Source organism: Grus americana, chromosome 25, assembly GCF_028858705.1.
Source record: "Grus americana isolate bGruAme1 chromosome 25, bGruAme1.mat, whole genome shotgun sequence".
NCBI classification, from domain to species: Eukaryota; Metazoa; Chordata; class Aves; order Gruiformes; family Gruidae; genus Grus; species Grus americana.
In genome coordinates, this window is record NC_072876.1 from 1,464,801 (window position 1) to 1,479,515 (window position 14,715).

Genomic DNA, 14,715 nt, shown 5'->3' on the forward strand with positions numbered 1-14,715 from the left:
GGGGCTGTCATAATTTCTACCAGTGTCAAGGGGACAGAGCATGGCCTTAGTAGTGAGGGGCAGCCCAAAGAGTACTGATGCAAGCAAGACACTTTGCCATTGCTGTGAATGCTAGATTTACTGCTGAGGATTCAGAGGTCTGTCATGAAAGGAAAGTTGGATAAAGACAATTGTAGAGACATTTTTTTAAAAAAGGGAAGCAATAGGTCACACAACTCTTCAATTTCTGGAAGAAAATGGGAACTTATCATTAAATTATTTGTATGCATACAGAAGAAAAAGCAGGGAAACAAGCAACTGTCAGTAGTGGCTAGTGAAAAATGAGTGGTGCCAAAACAATCTAGATTTTTCTATACAGGGTAAAAGGCCATGAGAATGGACAGGAAAGCATAGACATCATCTACTATGATTTTAGCTTTACTTTGGTAAGGTGTTAAATGCTGGCATGCAATGCAGGAGAGAAGACATGTTTGATGTGGTACAAAAAGGCAGCAGAGAGGCCATACTCAAATTAATAAAAGGTTCCCTCTCAAATGAAGAACACGTTTAAGTATCTACAGCATCTCTCCTGGAGATACCACTTGGCATTGCAAAGACCCAAATGATAGCTCGGAGGGGAAGGTTGTTACCTCTGCTGACAACATGCAGCTGCACAAAGCACCCTGCACATACGAGGAGGGGTGCAGAAATCAGCTGGTGTGGAAGAGCAGCTTGAAAATGCAGGATGCTGCAGGGAGGCCAAGAGAAAGGCTCTGTGCATGGACAGGGATTATCAGCTGCACAAATACAGCTGGGCACAGGCTTGTAGCCCTGCTAAAACTGCCTGGGGCTAGTGGGGATCCTGGGAGATCCAAGGCAAGACTGACTTGCTCTTGGGAGAGTGCAGAGACCTTGTGGGGGGTGGCTGCATGGGGTTGTGAGGAGCAAGACAGCAGCTGTGATGGTTCTGCTCCTCCTGCTGCTGCACAGGCTTTGGCCAGGCCACGCTGTCCCATCTGGGACCTGCCCTGCAGGACATGGAGCAACAGGAGAGCAGCCAGAGGACAACGGGCAGAAGGATGAGGAAATGCCAGATCCTCACCTGTGGGGAGATGTGAATAGAAGTTACAGGGGTGGTAGAAGAATGTAATTGGGATAATTCGGTCTAGAAGAGAAAAGGCTCAGGAGGCAGCGTGGGAATGTCGGGCAGAGATGTGCAGGGAGCTCACACACCACTCCTCACCGGTGGGGCAGGGCAAGGCCAGGCGTGTTTGAAGTGGGTCCCTCTGCCCATGCCCTCCTCCTGCATCTCCTGCGCAGAGCTGGTCCATGGGCAGTGCAAGTGGCCCCATGTGTCCTGGTGCATGCAAGGGGCAGCCTGAGCCTCGGACACTCTGGCGGTCTCAGATCCCTGCTCCATCAGCTCCTAATTCTCCTCTAATCACTCTGTTGTACTCTACTTCCACCATCTTGCCATTCTCAAAATGCTTCCCCTCTTCACCTTCCCGGGTGATCTTCTCACCGCCTGCTCGGCGTGGACACGGGCCAAGTGCAGGGAGCACAGAGCACCACGAGCTTCCTCACTGCTGCACCCAGAGCCAGTTCCCGCAAGGCTGGTGGGACCCTCTGAGATGAATGTCACCCATGGAGGGTCATGTGGCTGGTGTGAACTGTGTCCTGGCAAGTCCATAATCATCGGCCCTGGTTCTCCCTCCATGCTTGTGAAAGCCCCAGTGATCGATCCCATGGCTGCTGTCTGCTCATCCACATGAACGGACAACTGTCACACTAGGGCCAACATAACTCCTGGGGCTCCTGGTCCTGCCTGTGGGTTTGTTTCTGCAGCCAAGGTGTGCTGGGTAGATAAGACACTGGGTCCTGCAGCCCAGTGAAGAAGTACAACAATTCAGGTTTATTAAAAATCAAGAAGATGTACAGTTGAACACAGAGTGATACAGAATGCTTTAGGAATCGCTATTGGGGATTTGGTGGGACACCCCTTGGATCTTGGTGGCTCTGTGAAATCTGAGCTCAGTGTTCACAGTTGATCAGTGGAAGTATCTGGAGTCAATATTAAAGCAAAATCCATTCTCATTCTACTGCTGGATCCTGGTGCCTCCCATCTATTACAAGTCCCTTCTCCAACCAGTAACACAGACTGAGACTTTCCAGACCACCATCAGTGTGGAATGGTTCCAAAACAAAACCATTTTAGTGCAGGCAAATGATATTTAGGAAGATGCTTCAGAGACCTGTCAAACCACTGGAGTGCTGGACAGTGCTATTTTTCACAGCAGCAGGGCAGCTAGAGAAGTTTTTGGATGCTGGGACTGGAACAAGATGCCGTGCTTCTTCACATTGCACATAATTACTCCAATAACTCATCATCAGAGCATGATACAGAGAGGCCAAAAATAGTTCCAAACAGGGTTAGATAATTTTCTAGGGACAGGGCCACCATGGTATTGAACAAGGAGTTCTTCATTCAGCTTCAAGCTTAGGAAAGCCCCAGCTCTGCTCACTAGGAGCTCAGGTTTGAGCAGGAAAAAACATGCTGCATTTACCACTGGATGTCCCAGGATGACTTTTCTTACAGTCTGGTATTAAGGACAACCCCTGTCAGGCCCCTGGTCACTGCAGTCAATCCTTATATGTCATGTTAAACCATTTTTGCATTTTATTTATTTTTTTTCCATAAAAGACCCTTTCAGCAACAACATATAGCATGATTTTGGCAAGAGCTCAAATAATTGTACCAAAACCTGGGGGATGATGCCAAGGAGGTCCCTACACACTAGCAGAAGCACATCTCCTTGCTGTGGCATCTGGTTCCTAGGGCTGCTCTGTACTGGGGTGCTCAGGTGCTGCTACAGAAGGAGGATGGCAAAAGGGTTCAGAGGACAGCAAGGCAGCTGGAGGGCTGGGACAAGGTCACAGGGTCCTTCTCTGTGTAAGTGGTGACATTTCCCCTTTTGGGATGCTGGTCTTGTGTAAGATGGAGGGAGGAGGACAATGCTGTAGCTCACTGAGGAGAGCACCCACAGCTAGAGCCCTGGGCTTCAGGCCAGTTCCAAGGATGGCCAATATGTTCTACATTAAGGGGTCACTGCATGATTTATGTGAACAGCATTGCAAAGAGGGAACAACTCTATAAACCCGTCATCTCCTGACTTCATGTCCCTGAAAGCCTTGGGCATGCCCTGTCCCCTCCTTGCATTCATGCTCCCCCAGGAAAGGAAGCTGCATTCCAGGGTGTGTGTATGGAGGATGGTGCAGGGATCTGCATCAGGACCCTAGGTATGCCGCAGGGTGGGTGACTGAGGGACAGTCTGTGAACAAGATCGCAGCAACCCTGAGATCCCAGATCACACTGGCTCTAGCCTTTCTCCATCAGCATCTCTTTGCTTCTGCCTCTCCATCAGCTCCTGGCTCCAATTCAAAGTTCCTGGACTTCATTACCTTTCCTACTGCAAGCTGCTGCTTCACAGCAGCCTGGAGACAACCTTAGTCAGAGCATGACTTCTTGTGCCCATGGAGCAATCTCACCACCTACTGATCCTTATGCCCACTCTGGTTGGTGCAGTTTCTCAATTGCTGACTGCAATTTTCTGTCTTCAAGCAGCTGCATCAATGAGTAAAGTCCTACAGGACTGCGCTGGTTGATGAACCACTATCAAATGCAGCACGAGGCCTTCTGGACAAGCTGAGGACATTGATGAAGATGACAAGCAAAGACCATTCAGGCCAGTAAGTGCTCAAAACCATGTCTGGATAGTGCACTGTCACCTTGGATTGGCATTCTTCAGGAGCTTGCAGACACTGGCAGACATGGACACACAATCTACTATCCACAGCAGTCTGATTGGAACCAGCATAAATCACAACTCTTCGGAGGTCACGTTTTATTTTCAGAAGTAGGAGGATTGTTTGTTGGCAGAGACCATGCCTGAACGACCAGAAAAATGCTGGGATCAGGTCCCATCACACCAGGATCCTTGCACAAGACAGTCTCAGCAGACTTACAGCCCTCAGAGGTACAGGCCTGTGCATGATAAAATGTCCCCATCTTGGGAGGCTGAAGTGACTCAGCCACCACAGTCAAAGGGCTGTTACTGCTTGAGGCAACTGTGCCTGGAGCCTGTGTATAGGGATTAAAAACATTCCAACCTCTGCACGTTCCTCTTCCCTCCCCATGGGAGCGTCTCTTGGATGTGCACACCATTCTGTTTGTCTCAAAGCCATACCTGTTCTGCACAGACTTGGGGCTGTCAAAGAGGTAGGGTCTGTCTTGGGATTCCTCAAGTGTCCCAAGCTACCTGCAAACCTGGCATCCTGGGGCAACATGGCTTTTTTGGTGATGTTTTTTCGGTGTCTGTTCACAAGCCAGGCTAGTCAGCGCCTGCCCTGGACCACCTGAGATGCTGCAACTGCAGCTCAGGGGGGGAAGAGAAGGATGGACCAGTGGGGGTGGCCATTGGGTAGGGTCCATCCAGCCAGGAGATGTGGCATGTGCAGAGCAAGGTCACTCTTGTCAGCCTCACTACAGCCTACCTGTTGATGGAGACCAGCCATGGGCAGCACCAGGGCAGTGTGTGGGTGGGAGCGGCTGTGGGCAGCACTGGGTCAACATGCTTGTACAGGCAGGTGCTGGGCAGCCCTCACACCACTGTCTGTGCAGGCAGGCTGGGGGCAGTGCTGGGTCTGCACGCTCACGCAGGCTGGTTGAGGCTTGTTGAGGAACGGAGCAGCAGGGTGGGCCACCCCAGCTGGCTGCTGCGGCTGCAGGGTCTGCAGCCAAGAGGATGCACCCAGGCATTTTGCCCTCCACATTTTGGGGTGAGGCAGGCTCATGTTGTGGTTGTATTTGGAGTCTTTCCTTGCAAAGTTTGGTGTGGGATTCCTTCTTGGCTAGTAAGTGCTGCTGCTGCTGCAGCATGTTCAGCCAGGAAAGTAAGAGGCCTGGCAATCCTGCTTGTGCAGCAGAGCATTTGATGAGGGATGCGTGTGCGAAGGTGGGATGTGGTGTGAAGCTGTGGCAACAGAAGCTCAGCCATGTGGCCAGCTGGGATGGATGCTTCCTGGCTGACAGAGCTCCAGCCAGGGCACTCAGAGGTGAGGGGCATCCAGGCAGCTCATGGGGAGGTCTGGAAGGATGGGGAAGTTTCCAGTTTTCCAGAGACTCTGATTAAGCAGCATCTTCTGCCACTCTGGAAAGCTCCAAGGCTGGGAGAGCATGGACTAAGGAGTTAATTTTGCAAGGGAAGGACCTTGGCAGAGGAGACAAACCAGCCTATGGAGCTGGTTTCTAATGATCCTGGGCACTGAAGCATGGACCCAGGGGCATCAGCCTCCGTGGGGAAGGTGTGGATTGGCCATGCTGCAGAGCAGAGCCCCTGGGAGAGATGCATTTACAAAGTCTGTGCAAAGGGATGTACCCATCAGTTGAGAACTCAGAGCACAGCTACTGCTGCTGAGCATCCGTTGCTGTCACTCTACACTCATCCGAGGAGAGCCGAGGAGGCCACATCTCACCTTGCCTTTGGCTGGGGGCTGGCTCAAGGCTTGGTGCATGAAGATCTCAGCATATTTCCCTGTGTCACAAAGTTTTATTGGTAGTAGGGCAGCCTGGCTCTTCACTCGCTCTCTTTCAAGTCTCCACACACCTGCTTCCCTGGGTGTATGCCTGCATGGTTTCTGCACAGGCCTATCTTCATGGCTGCTTTCCAGGTGGTTTTTGTGTAGTGAAGCAACTGGAGGAGGCAGAGGGAAGAATCTGGTCCTGCTTCCAGTAGCTCTGGGATTCACTCCGAGGGCAGGGAGAGGACCATCTGCACAGGCAGGTTTGTGGAGGAATTCCCAGGGTGTTTCCCATCCTTTTTTAAACATAAACTAATTCTCTGGATAGACCGGGAAAGCACCAGGCCCCTTGACAGCCCAAGATGCATGCTAGAGTTTACTTGTGGACATGCACATGACCACAATTAGCTCTAAGGACCTAGCACATTAAAATTAAATTATGAAAGTTGTCACCATCCCCAGCTACCAGCCTGTCTCCTCAGGGGACACCCCTGTCACCAGAGGTAAGATCTCTGATCCTGCTGTGGGTCAGCTCCTGAATACCTGCAGGCTTCAGCTGGTCATGTTTGGGGCAGCCATTCCCAACTCCAGCCATGCCTGTCACCTGTCAAACCTCAGCCAACCTGTGACAGAGCATCCACACCTGTAGACGCAATCTATCCTGAATATCCCTGGTGCCATCTGCTCCAAAACCTGCAAGTCCTGTCTCCGGATATGGAGAATATGTATTTCCTTCATTATTGCAGTAGCTGCTTGTCCTTAAAGGTTTATGTCCCTCCTCATTCACCTCTCCTTCAGGTTAAGTAACCTCAGCTGACTCATTGTTCCTTTAGTTCATCACCAGACCCCTGATCCTTCTCACTGTTTTTAAATAAAGCAATTTGTTTTTCTACTTCACTGGGCTGCAGGACCCAGTGTCTTATCTACCCAGCACACCTTGGCTGCAGAAACAAACCCACAGGCAGGACCAGGAGCCCCAGGAGTTATGTTGGCCCTAGTGTGACAGTTGTCCGTTCATGTGGATGAGCAGACAGCAGCCATGGGATCGATCACTGGGGCTTTCACAAGCATGGAGGGAGAACCAGGGCCGATGATTATGGACTTGCCAGGACACAGTTCACACCAGCCACATGACCCTCCATGGGTGACATTCATCTCAGAGGGTCCCACCAGCCTTGCGGGAACTGGCTCTGGGTGCAGCAGTGAGGAAGCTCGTGGTGCTCTGTGCTCCCTGCACTTGGCCCGTGTCCACGCCGAGCAGGCGGTGAGAAGATCACCCGGGAAGGTGAAGAGGGGAAGCATTTTGAGAATGGCAAGATGGTGGAAGTAGAGTACAACAGAGTGATTAGAGGAGAATTAGGAGCTGATGGAGCAGGGATCTGAGACCGCCAGAGTGTCCGAGGCTCAGGCTGCCCCTTGCATGCACCAGGACACATGGGGCCACTTGCACTGCCCATGGACCAGCTCTGCGCAGGAGATGCAGGAGGAGGGCATGGGCAGAGGGACCCACTTCAAACACGCCTGGCCTTGCCCTGCCCCACCGGTGAGGAGTGGTGTGTGAGCTCCCTGCACATCTCTGCCCGACATTCCCATGCTGCCTCCTGAGCCTTTTCTCTTCTAGACCGAATTATCCCAATTACATTCTTCTACCACCCCTGTAACTTCTATTCACGTCTCCCCACAGGTGAGGATCTGGCATTTCCTCATCCTTCTGCCCGTTGTCCTCTGGCTGCTCTCCTGTTGCTCCATGTCCTGCAGGGCAGGTCCCAGATGGGACAGCGTGGCCTGGCCAAAGCCTGCGCAGCAGCAGGAGGAGCAGAACCATCACAGCTGCTGTCTGGGTGCAGGTTGGTATCCAGCCCAGCAGCCTGTCTCGTAGCCTTTGCTGGCTGTCAGAGCCCAGCACCCCCAGGGAAGCTCAGTGTATAGCATGAAGGACTCCACGAGTTCTCTTCTGTCTTGATTTTCAACAAAGCCAGAATGGTTAAGTATAAACTTGATGGTTTACCTCTATCTAAAGCGAGGAGACAGGACTTTCCTCCCTGTTCTGTCTTTTAATACCTGACATCCCAGCATGTCTCTGATCTTTCCTGCCTCATGGGCTCTTCAGATTCCCTCTCCAGATACCTCCTTCAAGATCTGTGGTTTTTTGGTGGAGATTAAAGTGCAGAGAAAAAGCATATGAATGTGGGAGTGTTTATACTGGTCCTAAAGAAGCAAGGATCGGGACGGGGAGCAGTGTGGTGAGCAGCTCGTGTCACCGTGAAATGCAGTGCTCTGCACAGTGTAGCTTCATGGCAGCCCCACAGGACATGGACATAGCTGAGGCCAAACTGATGCTCCCCAGTTCCCTGGCACACTTCTGTATGCTGCATGAGGCACACCAGTTTACACCAATTTACAGCTGGTTGCCCCCTTCCATATTTGTGTGGCAGTTCTCATTAGTTGAAGTTGCTCTTCTCAGTTTCAAAGTGCCAGATCGCATGGAGATCTTGGAGCAGCCAGCTCACCAGGGTGGTCTTGCCCTCAGCAGACTTGAATGGGGTAGGAGAAGAGCTAACTGAGACATGGCTTGGGAAGAGGGCAAGGATTTTTGGTCACTCCCAGGGTGCAAGTAGCAGGGTCAGTCGGCCCCATGGTCCCTCTCCAGGCTCTGCTCTCCACCCCTGACCACAACCAGACTCTGAGGGAAGGTGCAAGGTGCTCTGCAATGGGCTGGGAAGGGACACCCTGCTTCCAAATCTCAGTTCCTGCCATGGCTTTTCCAGCCAGTAAAATGTCAATAATATTACCTTTCCCTACAGGAGGTTTTGGTGATTTTATCGTGCTGACAATAGGGTTGTGGTGCTGCTGTGGAAGGCACCCTGCACTCACACTCCTGTCCTGAGGAAGTCAGAGGGGAGGCAGAGTGGCCCGTGACTCTTCAGCAAACCAGTGCCAGGAAGGACACTTGTTCCCCCTGCTCCCTGGGGAGATGGAGCAGATCCTGCTGAGCTGCTGCAGAGTCACCAGCCCCAACCAGGTCACTGCTGCAGTGACCTCAAGGACCTGAATCACAAACTGAAGGAAACACATGGTGGCCTTCACCTGCTTTCTTCAGCACCTAGTACTTTTCCTCAGTCTTTTCTCAGTAGAGGAAATCAGTGAGGGTCCCCATCCTTGCCAAGAGCCCTCCCAATGTAATTAAGCTTTATGCTCCTAAGGTCTGTCCTGTTCCAGCAAATTCCCAGGGACTTCACTGCTGGCCTCGCTCTCACGGTGACAGAGAAATAGATGAGAGTGAATAATTGCTGCTCCTGCAGGGTGCAGGGACCCGCAACTGCATCCCCCAATGACCTCACTCCTCCGGTGCCCACTGTATTGTTACAGAAAGCAGTCAGGGCATGTCGTATAGCAAGAGCCCACGACAGCCCAACATACTCCTGTGAAGCCAGGAAGGCATCAGAGTCTCTGAAAAGTGAAATGTGCCCAGTGAAATGGGGGCCGTCAGTGGTCTTGCTTTTAGGAAGCAGGAACTTCTTTAAATAAGAGGCCCATGGCAGGGCCTGGATGGGCGAGTCGCTGTGAGCATCAACCCTTCCTTCCCTGGCCTTGGATCTGGGCTAGTCCTCTGCATACCTCCATGGGAAAGGTCGGGGGGGTTAAAGTAAATTTAAGGTGGGCCTGCAGCCAGAGGGGTTGTCATGCCAGCCCACGTGCTGCCCTGTGTCACTGGGCACGGCCTGGCTGAGAGCAAGGCAGGTTGTCCTGAAGCACGGGGACACCCACTTCAGCTCTCACAAGACAGCCTGGAGCAAGCTTCTCTGTGCAACCATTTCCTGGCCGGAAATGCTCTGATCCTTCAAGCCTCTCCTTACGATGGGGTCACTTGTGAACATGTCCCTCCTGGTGCTGTCCCATGGTGAAGCACGACAGGTGTCCGTGAGCCTGTCTGCACGCGGGCGGCGGGGCAGAGAGAGTGTGCTCCTCTCCTTACTGCAACCCATGGGGAGCGTGCTGGCTCCGGAAGGGAGGCATCACTCTTGTACTCTGCATCAGTGGTTACCTGGGCCTGACACAAATAGAAATTGATCAAAAGCGGCTTTAAAGCTCCCGCGTTCATGGAGTAGAAAGTTCCTCTTGTTGAAATTGGGTGGGAGAGTTGTGGTTTTTCCTCAGTTCCTTTGATTTGTTGCCTAATGCAGGGGATGGATAAATCTCTAAGCCCTGAGATTTAGGGCAGGATTCATACTTTACATCTTCAGAAGACATAGTAAACAGCCCTATACTCTCTAATCCTGGGAGCAGGTTTGTACCTGCTCGCTCTGTATAAACTGGACCAGCTACAACAACTTCACATTGTGGCTGAGTTCAAAACATCCCCTTGGGGATGAAATGTTTATTGCAGGAGATTTTTAAGACGGTTCCTGAAAGGGAGAAAGGGACTCCCACCTCTATACCCTGCACGACTGTCACATAGGTGCAAAAAGCAGTGTGACTGCACGAGCAGTGAGACACCCGGGCCCGTAGGAAAATACTCTGGGGAGGAACTTGCTGGTAACCTTTGTCACTTAGACCTTCTCTACTGGACAGTCAGAGGTGGGTGGCCTGCCCACAGTGACGAGGAGGCCTTCATTTACCAGGGCTGGCAGTTCCCAGGCACGGCCCGATGGCTGCAGCACTCCTGGGTCCAGCTGCACGTGCCCCCGCCGCCTCTGTGGGCAGGCTGAAGTCAGACTGTCCAAGGATCCCACCCTGCCCAGGGGCAGGTCACTCCAGAGCCTTGCAGAAGCCTCCTGGCCCAGGCAGAACTTTGCAGCAAAGGCAGGCTGGTTGCAAAGAGGCAGCTGAGCTGGGCAGAGCACAGGAGCTTTCCACGGCGCCTGCCAGAGTGCAGATATCTGGACCTTTGGGTTGCTCCACCCCAGCACCAAACTCTGCAGCAGAGCAGATGGGGGCCAGTTTGGGGCCTGGACACCACATTTGGGGGATACCACATTAGGGCATTTAGTGGGTTTTATGCAAAATGTGAACTTCTGTAGATTCTCCTGTGGCGCATTTTCACACAGCATGGAGGGCCCTGTCCTGGAGGTAACATGCTCATGGTTTGCTGTAGCAGAAGCAAGGAAGCAGTGCAGGGGTGCAGGTGGTCCTTGGGGTGGGACATGGCTCCCCACTCACCGAGGGGCGTGTTAGCCAGTGTCAGTTTAACAACTGACACCGCAGCGCCTTGTAACTTTGCATCCCCCTCTGGATGGCTGCAAGTCCCCGTGCGTGGTCAGTGCCGAGGGGCCGGGGGTGGTGGGGGTGGTGGCTCTGCAGAGGGGAGTGAGTTAGTTACTTACAGAATCTTCAGGCTGTAGAGGCCAGAGAAAGCTTCCCCTGGGATCCTGGAGATCTGGTTTCCAGAGAGGCGTCTGCAGCGAAAAGAAGAGCCAGTGATGTGTCAACATCCTTGTAATGACAGTCCTTTGTCTGTAGAGGCTTAACAATTCATGCATCTCGCCACAGTTCCCTTGGGGAGGAGGCTGCAACACCTGCAAGCTGAGCCATGGTCGTGTGCTTGGGCAACCTTTGCGTATCATCCCTTCTTACAGCTTGGGGAACAGGCAAAGAAAATAATAGCTTATTACTTCTGCCAGACCTGAATCCAGTGTTTTCAGCATCCAGTGACAGCTCATGGTTCAAGTCATTCCCTGGATACCTGCACAGGCTGCCTGTGAGATGGACCTCTGTTCGAGGGTGCTGACCAACCTTACAGAACCTGCTCCACGCCAGACGCCTGGCAGTGAGGATGGAGCAGGGGGAGAGCCACTTTCTGCTCATGCATGGTACTGGGAGGACTGTCCCTAAATCATGGACCCTTATCTGCCCCTTTTGTCTGCATGTGGTCTGTTTCTGCATCCTGCAGGTTCTCCTTTAACCTGTCCATCACAGCTTGATGCCACTTAATTTGCTTCTGTGCCCTCATTCCCAGCCTGATTTGACCTGTGTGATCACAGCTAAGGCCCAGCTCCTTCAACACAGGAGAGTTTAGTATCACTACTGTGACAGGAGACTGGGGAAGGGGATGGAGATGGGGAGTACCATGTAGGTGCCACAGTAGAGACAACTCATCTGAGTATGGTTTCCAAAACCAGGACAGAGAAGTCAAAAGTGATTCTTGGACAAGTTATAGCTGGAAAAAACCATAGGAGGGAAGACGAGGATAGGGACAGTGCAGCCTGGGAAGGTTGATGAGTGAAGATGAATGCGAAGGGATGGGAGAGTAAGACAAAGTGAAGAGCAGCATCACAAAGGAAAGTGGGACCATTTGGGACACAGAGCAAAGAGTGGGGAACAACCTTCAGAACTGGCTGCAAGAATTTGTCCAAGGAAACTTGTGGGATTCACCATTGTACAGCATCATCTGATCAGAGTACTCAAATTTTATCAAGGCCCAGAATAGGCTGGGTCATTAACAGGTATTTGGATTTTTCACTGACATTGGAAACTGCATCGCTGTCACCATGACTTTCACTGATGAGGACACTGGTCCTGAGAGACCATGGTGGGAGCCTGTGGTGGAGCCAGGAGTAAAGTTCAGGACTCTTGAGTCTAGGCTTGACCTTAGAAGAATCTTCTCCTTCTCCTCCTGTTTCTCCCATGAGGACAAACATGGACCAAGTTCCATTGCCCATCAGCCAGAAATCATGAAGACAGGTTCAAGAACCTGATTAAGATCCCAAATTACTACTGCATTTGTGCTTTACTTTCTGATCCCCGAGTAGTCAAACAGAGGTCAAGGTTGATCTTCTCCATAGTCACAAGGTAAGAAACTTGTTGTCCGCTCGACTTGGAGTGGAATATTGCATCTCCCACAAGGAGACAGTGAACATCATTTCTGACCAGGATCATCTTCGCTCTCCCAGAAAGTCCAAACCAGGCCCACAAGGTTGGACACAGATGCTGGCAAGCTTGTTGTATTCATTTAGCATTGACAAAGCTTGCTTCTTTTTAGATGTTTTGTCTGTAAAGGAGACAGGTGTGAAGGATGAGCAGTGTAATCCAGGCTGGAAGCAGAGTGCATTGCAGTGAGGACTCTGCAAAGGTCATGGAGAGGATCTGAGCTGTTTTGGGGAGCCACACTCACTGGTGGCAGAGCAGGCATGTGCAGGTGCCCGAGCTCTCTCCCTCCCTGTCTCTCCCTTCGGGAATCTAGAGAAAATTGCACCCATAATTAGGCCTCCGACAGCATAAACAGCACAGGGTCGTCTCTTTAATGTGTGTGAGCAGGTTGTAACCTGCCTCTCTGCAGTGTGCAAGCCGCCTGGCAGGCTGGGCTATTTGTCATTTGGGGGCTGTGATTTGGGGTAATTGCTCCTTTTGATTGCTGATTTCCACATGGGAGGGAGTGTTGTCCGGAGACTGGAGTGCTCGCCTGGAGGGGAGGTGTTCCTGCACGGCATCCTCAGCCTGCTCCCAGCATCCATCCTACCAGGCTGTGCTTGCTCTACGGGGGGCTGTCTGTCCTCACCTCCCTGGAGCTCGTGTCTGCCGCCATGCCTTCACTGGCAGCAGTCTACATGTATTCACAGTTAATTGTGCCTCTCGACTTGTTTCCTGCCAGCTCTGCACCTTTATGTTCGCTTTCCTGGGTGTTTGAGTGTTTGCCAGGTCCCTAAATGGATCTGGGACCTCCGGGATTAGCAAGAGAGGAGTGTGGAGCTTGGCTGGAGCCCAGACTGGGGGTCCTGGCCTCAGAACAGGGTGGCAGGGAGCCCCGTGTGCTGGTGGGATATCTGCTGAGCCAGCTCGTGGCATCACAGTACCATGGGCAAAACAGAACACGAGGGGAAAAACAACTCTGCAGGACATGCCCTGGTTTCACTGGGCACCATCTCTGGGTGAATTTAGAGGCACGAGGCATTCCCCAGTCCCGGGAATGGCAGCCATGCCTCCCTGTTGCTGCTGCTTCTGTCCACAACACTGAGACTATGCCATGTCCCTGGCTCACCTCTGGCCTCTGGCTCTTCTCTCTCTACCTTTACCTCCTCCCCGCTGCCAGTGCAGCCCAATTCCTTTCCCCAGGATGTAGAGGTCTATGCTGAGCCAAGGAACAGGCACAAAGGGAGGCATGAGTCACAACCGCTTCACTCAATTCACCTCCCAGGGCAATTGCCAGTGCTGCTGGGGTCCAAGATGGGCTCTGCTTACTTGTATGCATGCAGAGACTGGGAGGTGGGAGATGTCTGTGTTTGTGGACACAGGCTGAGGTTTCACTTTCCTGGAGGGATACACGGTGGGGATGTGCACACAGGGTCTACAGGTGTGGGCTTTGGAGGTTTGCTGTACCTCCCAGGACAGGAGCTGCATGATGCTGTGAGTGGTAGCCAGGTGTCCCAGGCAAGGCAGCACGGCTGTCCCATCTCTCCGAGAGTAGGTCAGGAATGGGTAGGTCTTTTGGGGTGTCCTATCCGGCAGGAGGAGTGGCCACTGGGAAGAGATGCCCATGTCATTAGCTCCTGTGCCAATTCATGTAAGAGACGCAAGACACAAAAGACTCCTTGTGTGTGACCCTTCCTCTGTCCATGGTCACTTGGCAATCTCCCTAGTGCTTGGTTCCCTCTGCCCTTCTCACTCAAACTCTTCAGAAATCTCCCAGCCTGGCAGACAGGCACCCATTCAATATATTTCCAGAAGCCAGATCACACAGGAAATCCACTGAAATGGTCCCTTCCTTTCCGTTTAAAAGGAAACAATAACATTTGAAATGATGCTGCCAGTGTGACTTCCCCTGAAACAGTTCTTAATTTGCTCTTTCTATGGAGAAGACTGAAGCAAATAAGCACTAAGAAGGACTAAGTGGCATTCCCTTGTGTCTTAAGCACACAGGAGGGAAGAGGAGCTGCTCTTGCAGGGGTGAACGTCTGGTCCACAGAACATGAGCTCTGCTCCAGGCCTGCTCAGGTCTCTCTTTAGGATAGGCAGACTTGATTCAGCTGCATGCCTTGCCCTCCTGGAGCTTACACTGTGAGACAGGGCTGGGAGAAAGGGAAAGCTCTGGATTTAAAGTGACTGATGGAAGAGCAAGAGAAGAGGCAGGTGGAAGAGGAGGGTGGAAGCTGGAGTTGGCTGGCTTGCTTTGGAAAGCTCGCGTGTTCGGTGGATTTTAGATTCTACACTCCCCCCTCCTCCTTC

General features: G+C 52.1%; 1 protein-coding gene across 1 annotated transcript in view; it reads right to left on the minus strand.

Moving 5' to 3' along the window:
• The window catches only part of LGR6 (leucine rich repeat containing G protein-coupled receptor 6), a 150,988-nt gene that overhangs the window by 73,647 nt on the left and 62,626 nt on the right, over positions 1-14,715 (minus strand). Inside the window, 1 exon segment of the mRNA XM_054803854.1 lies at positions 10,881-10,952. Within this exon segment, the coding sequence (XP_054659829.1) occupies positions 10,881-10,952 (72 nt within the window).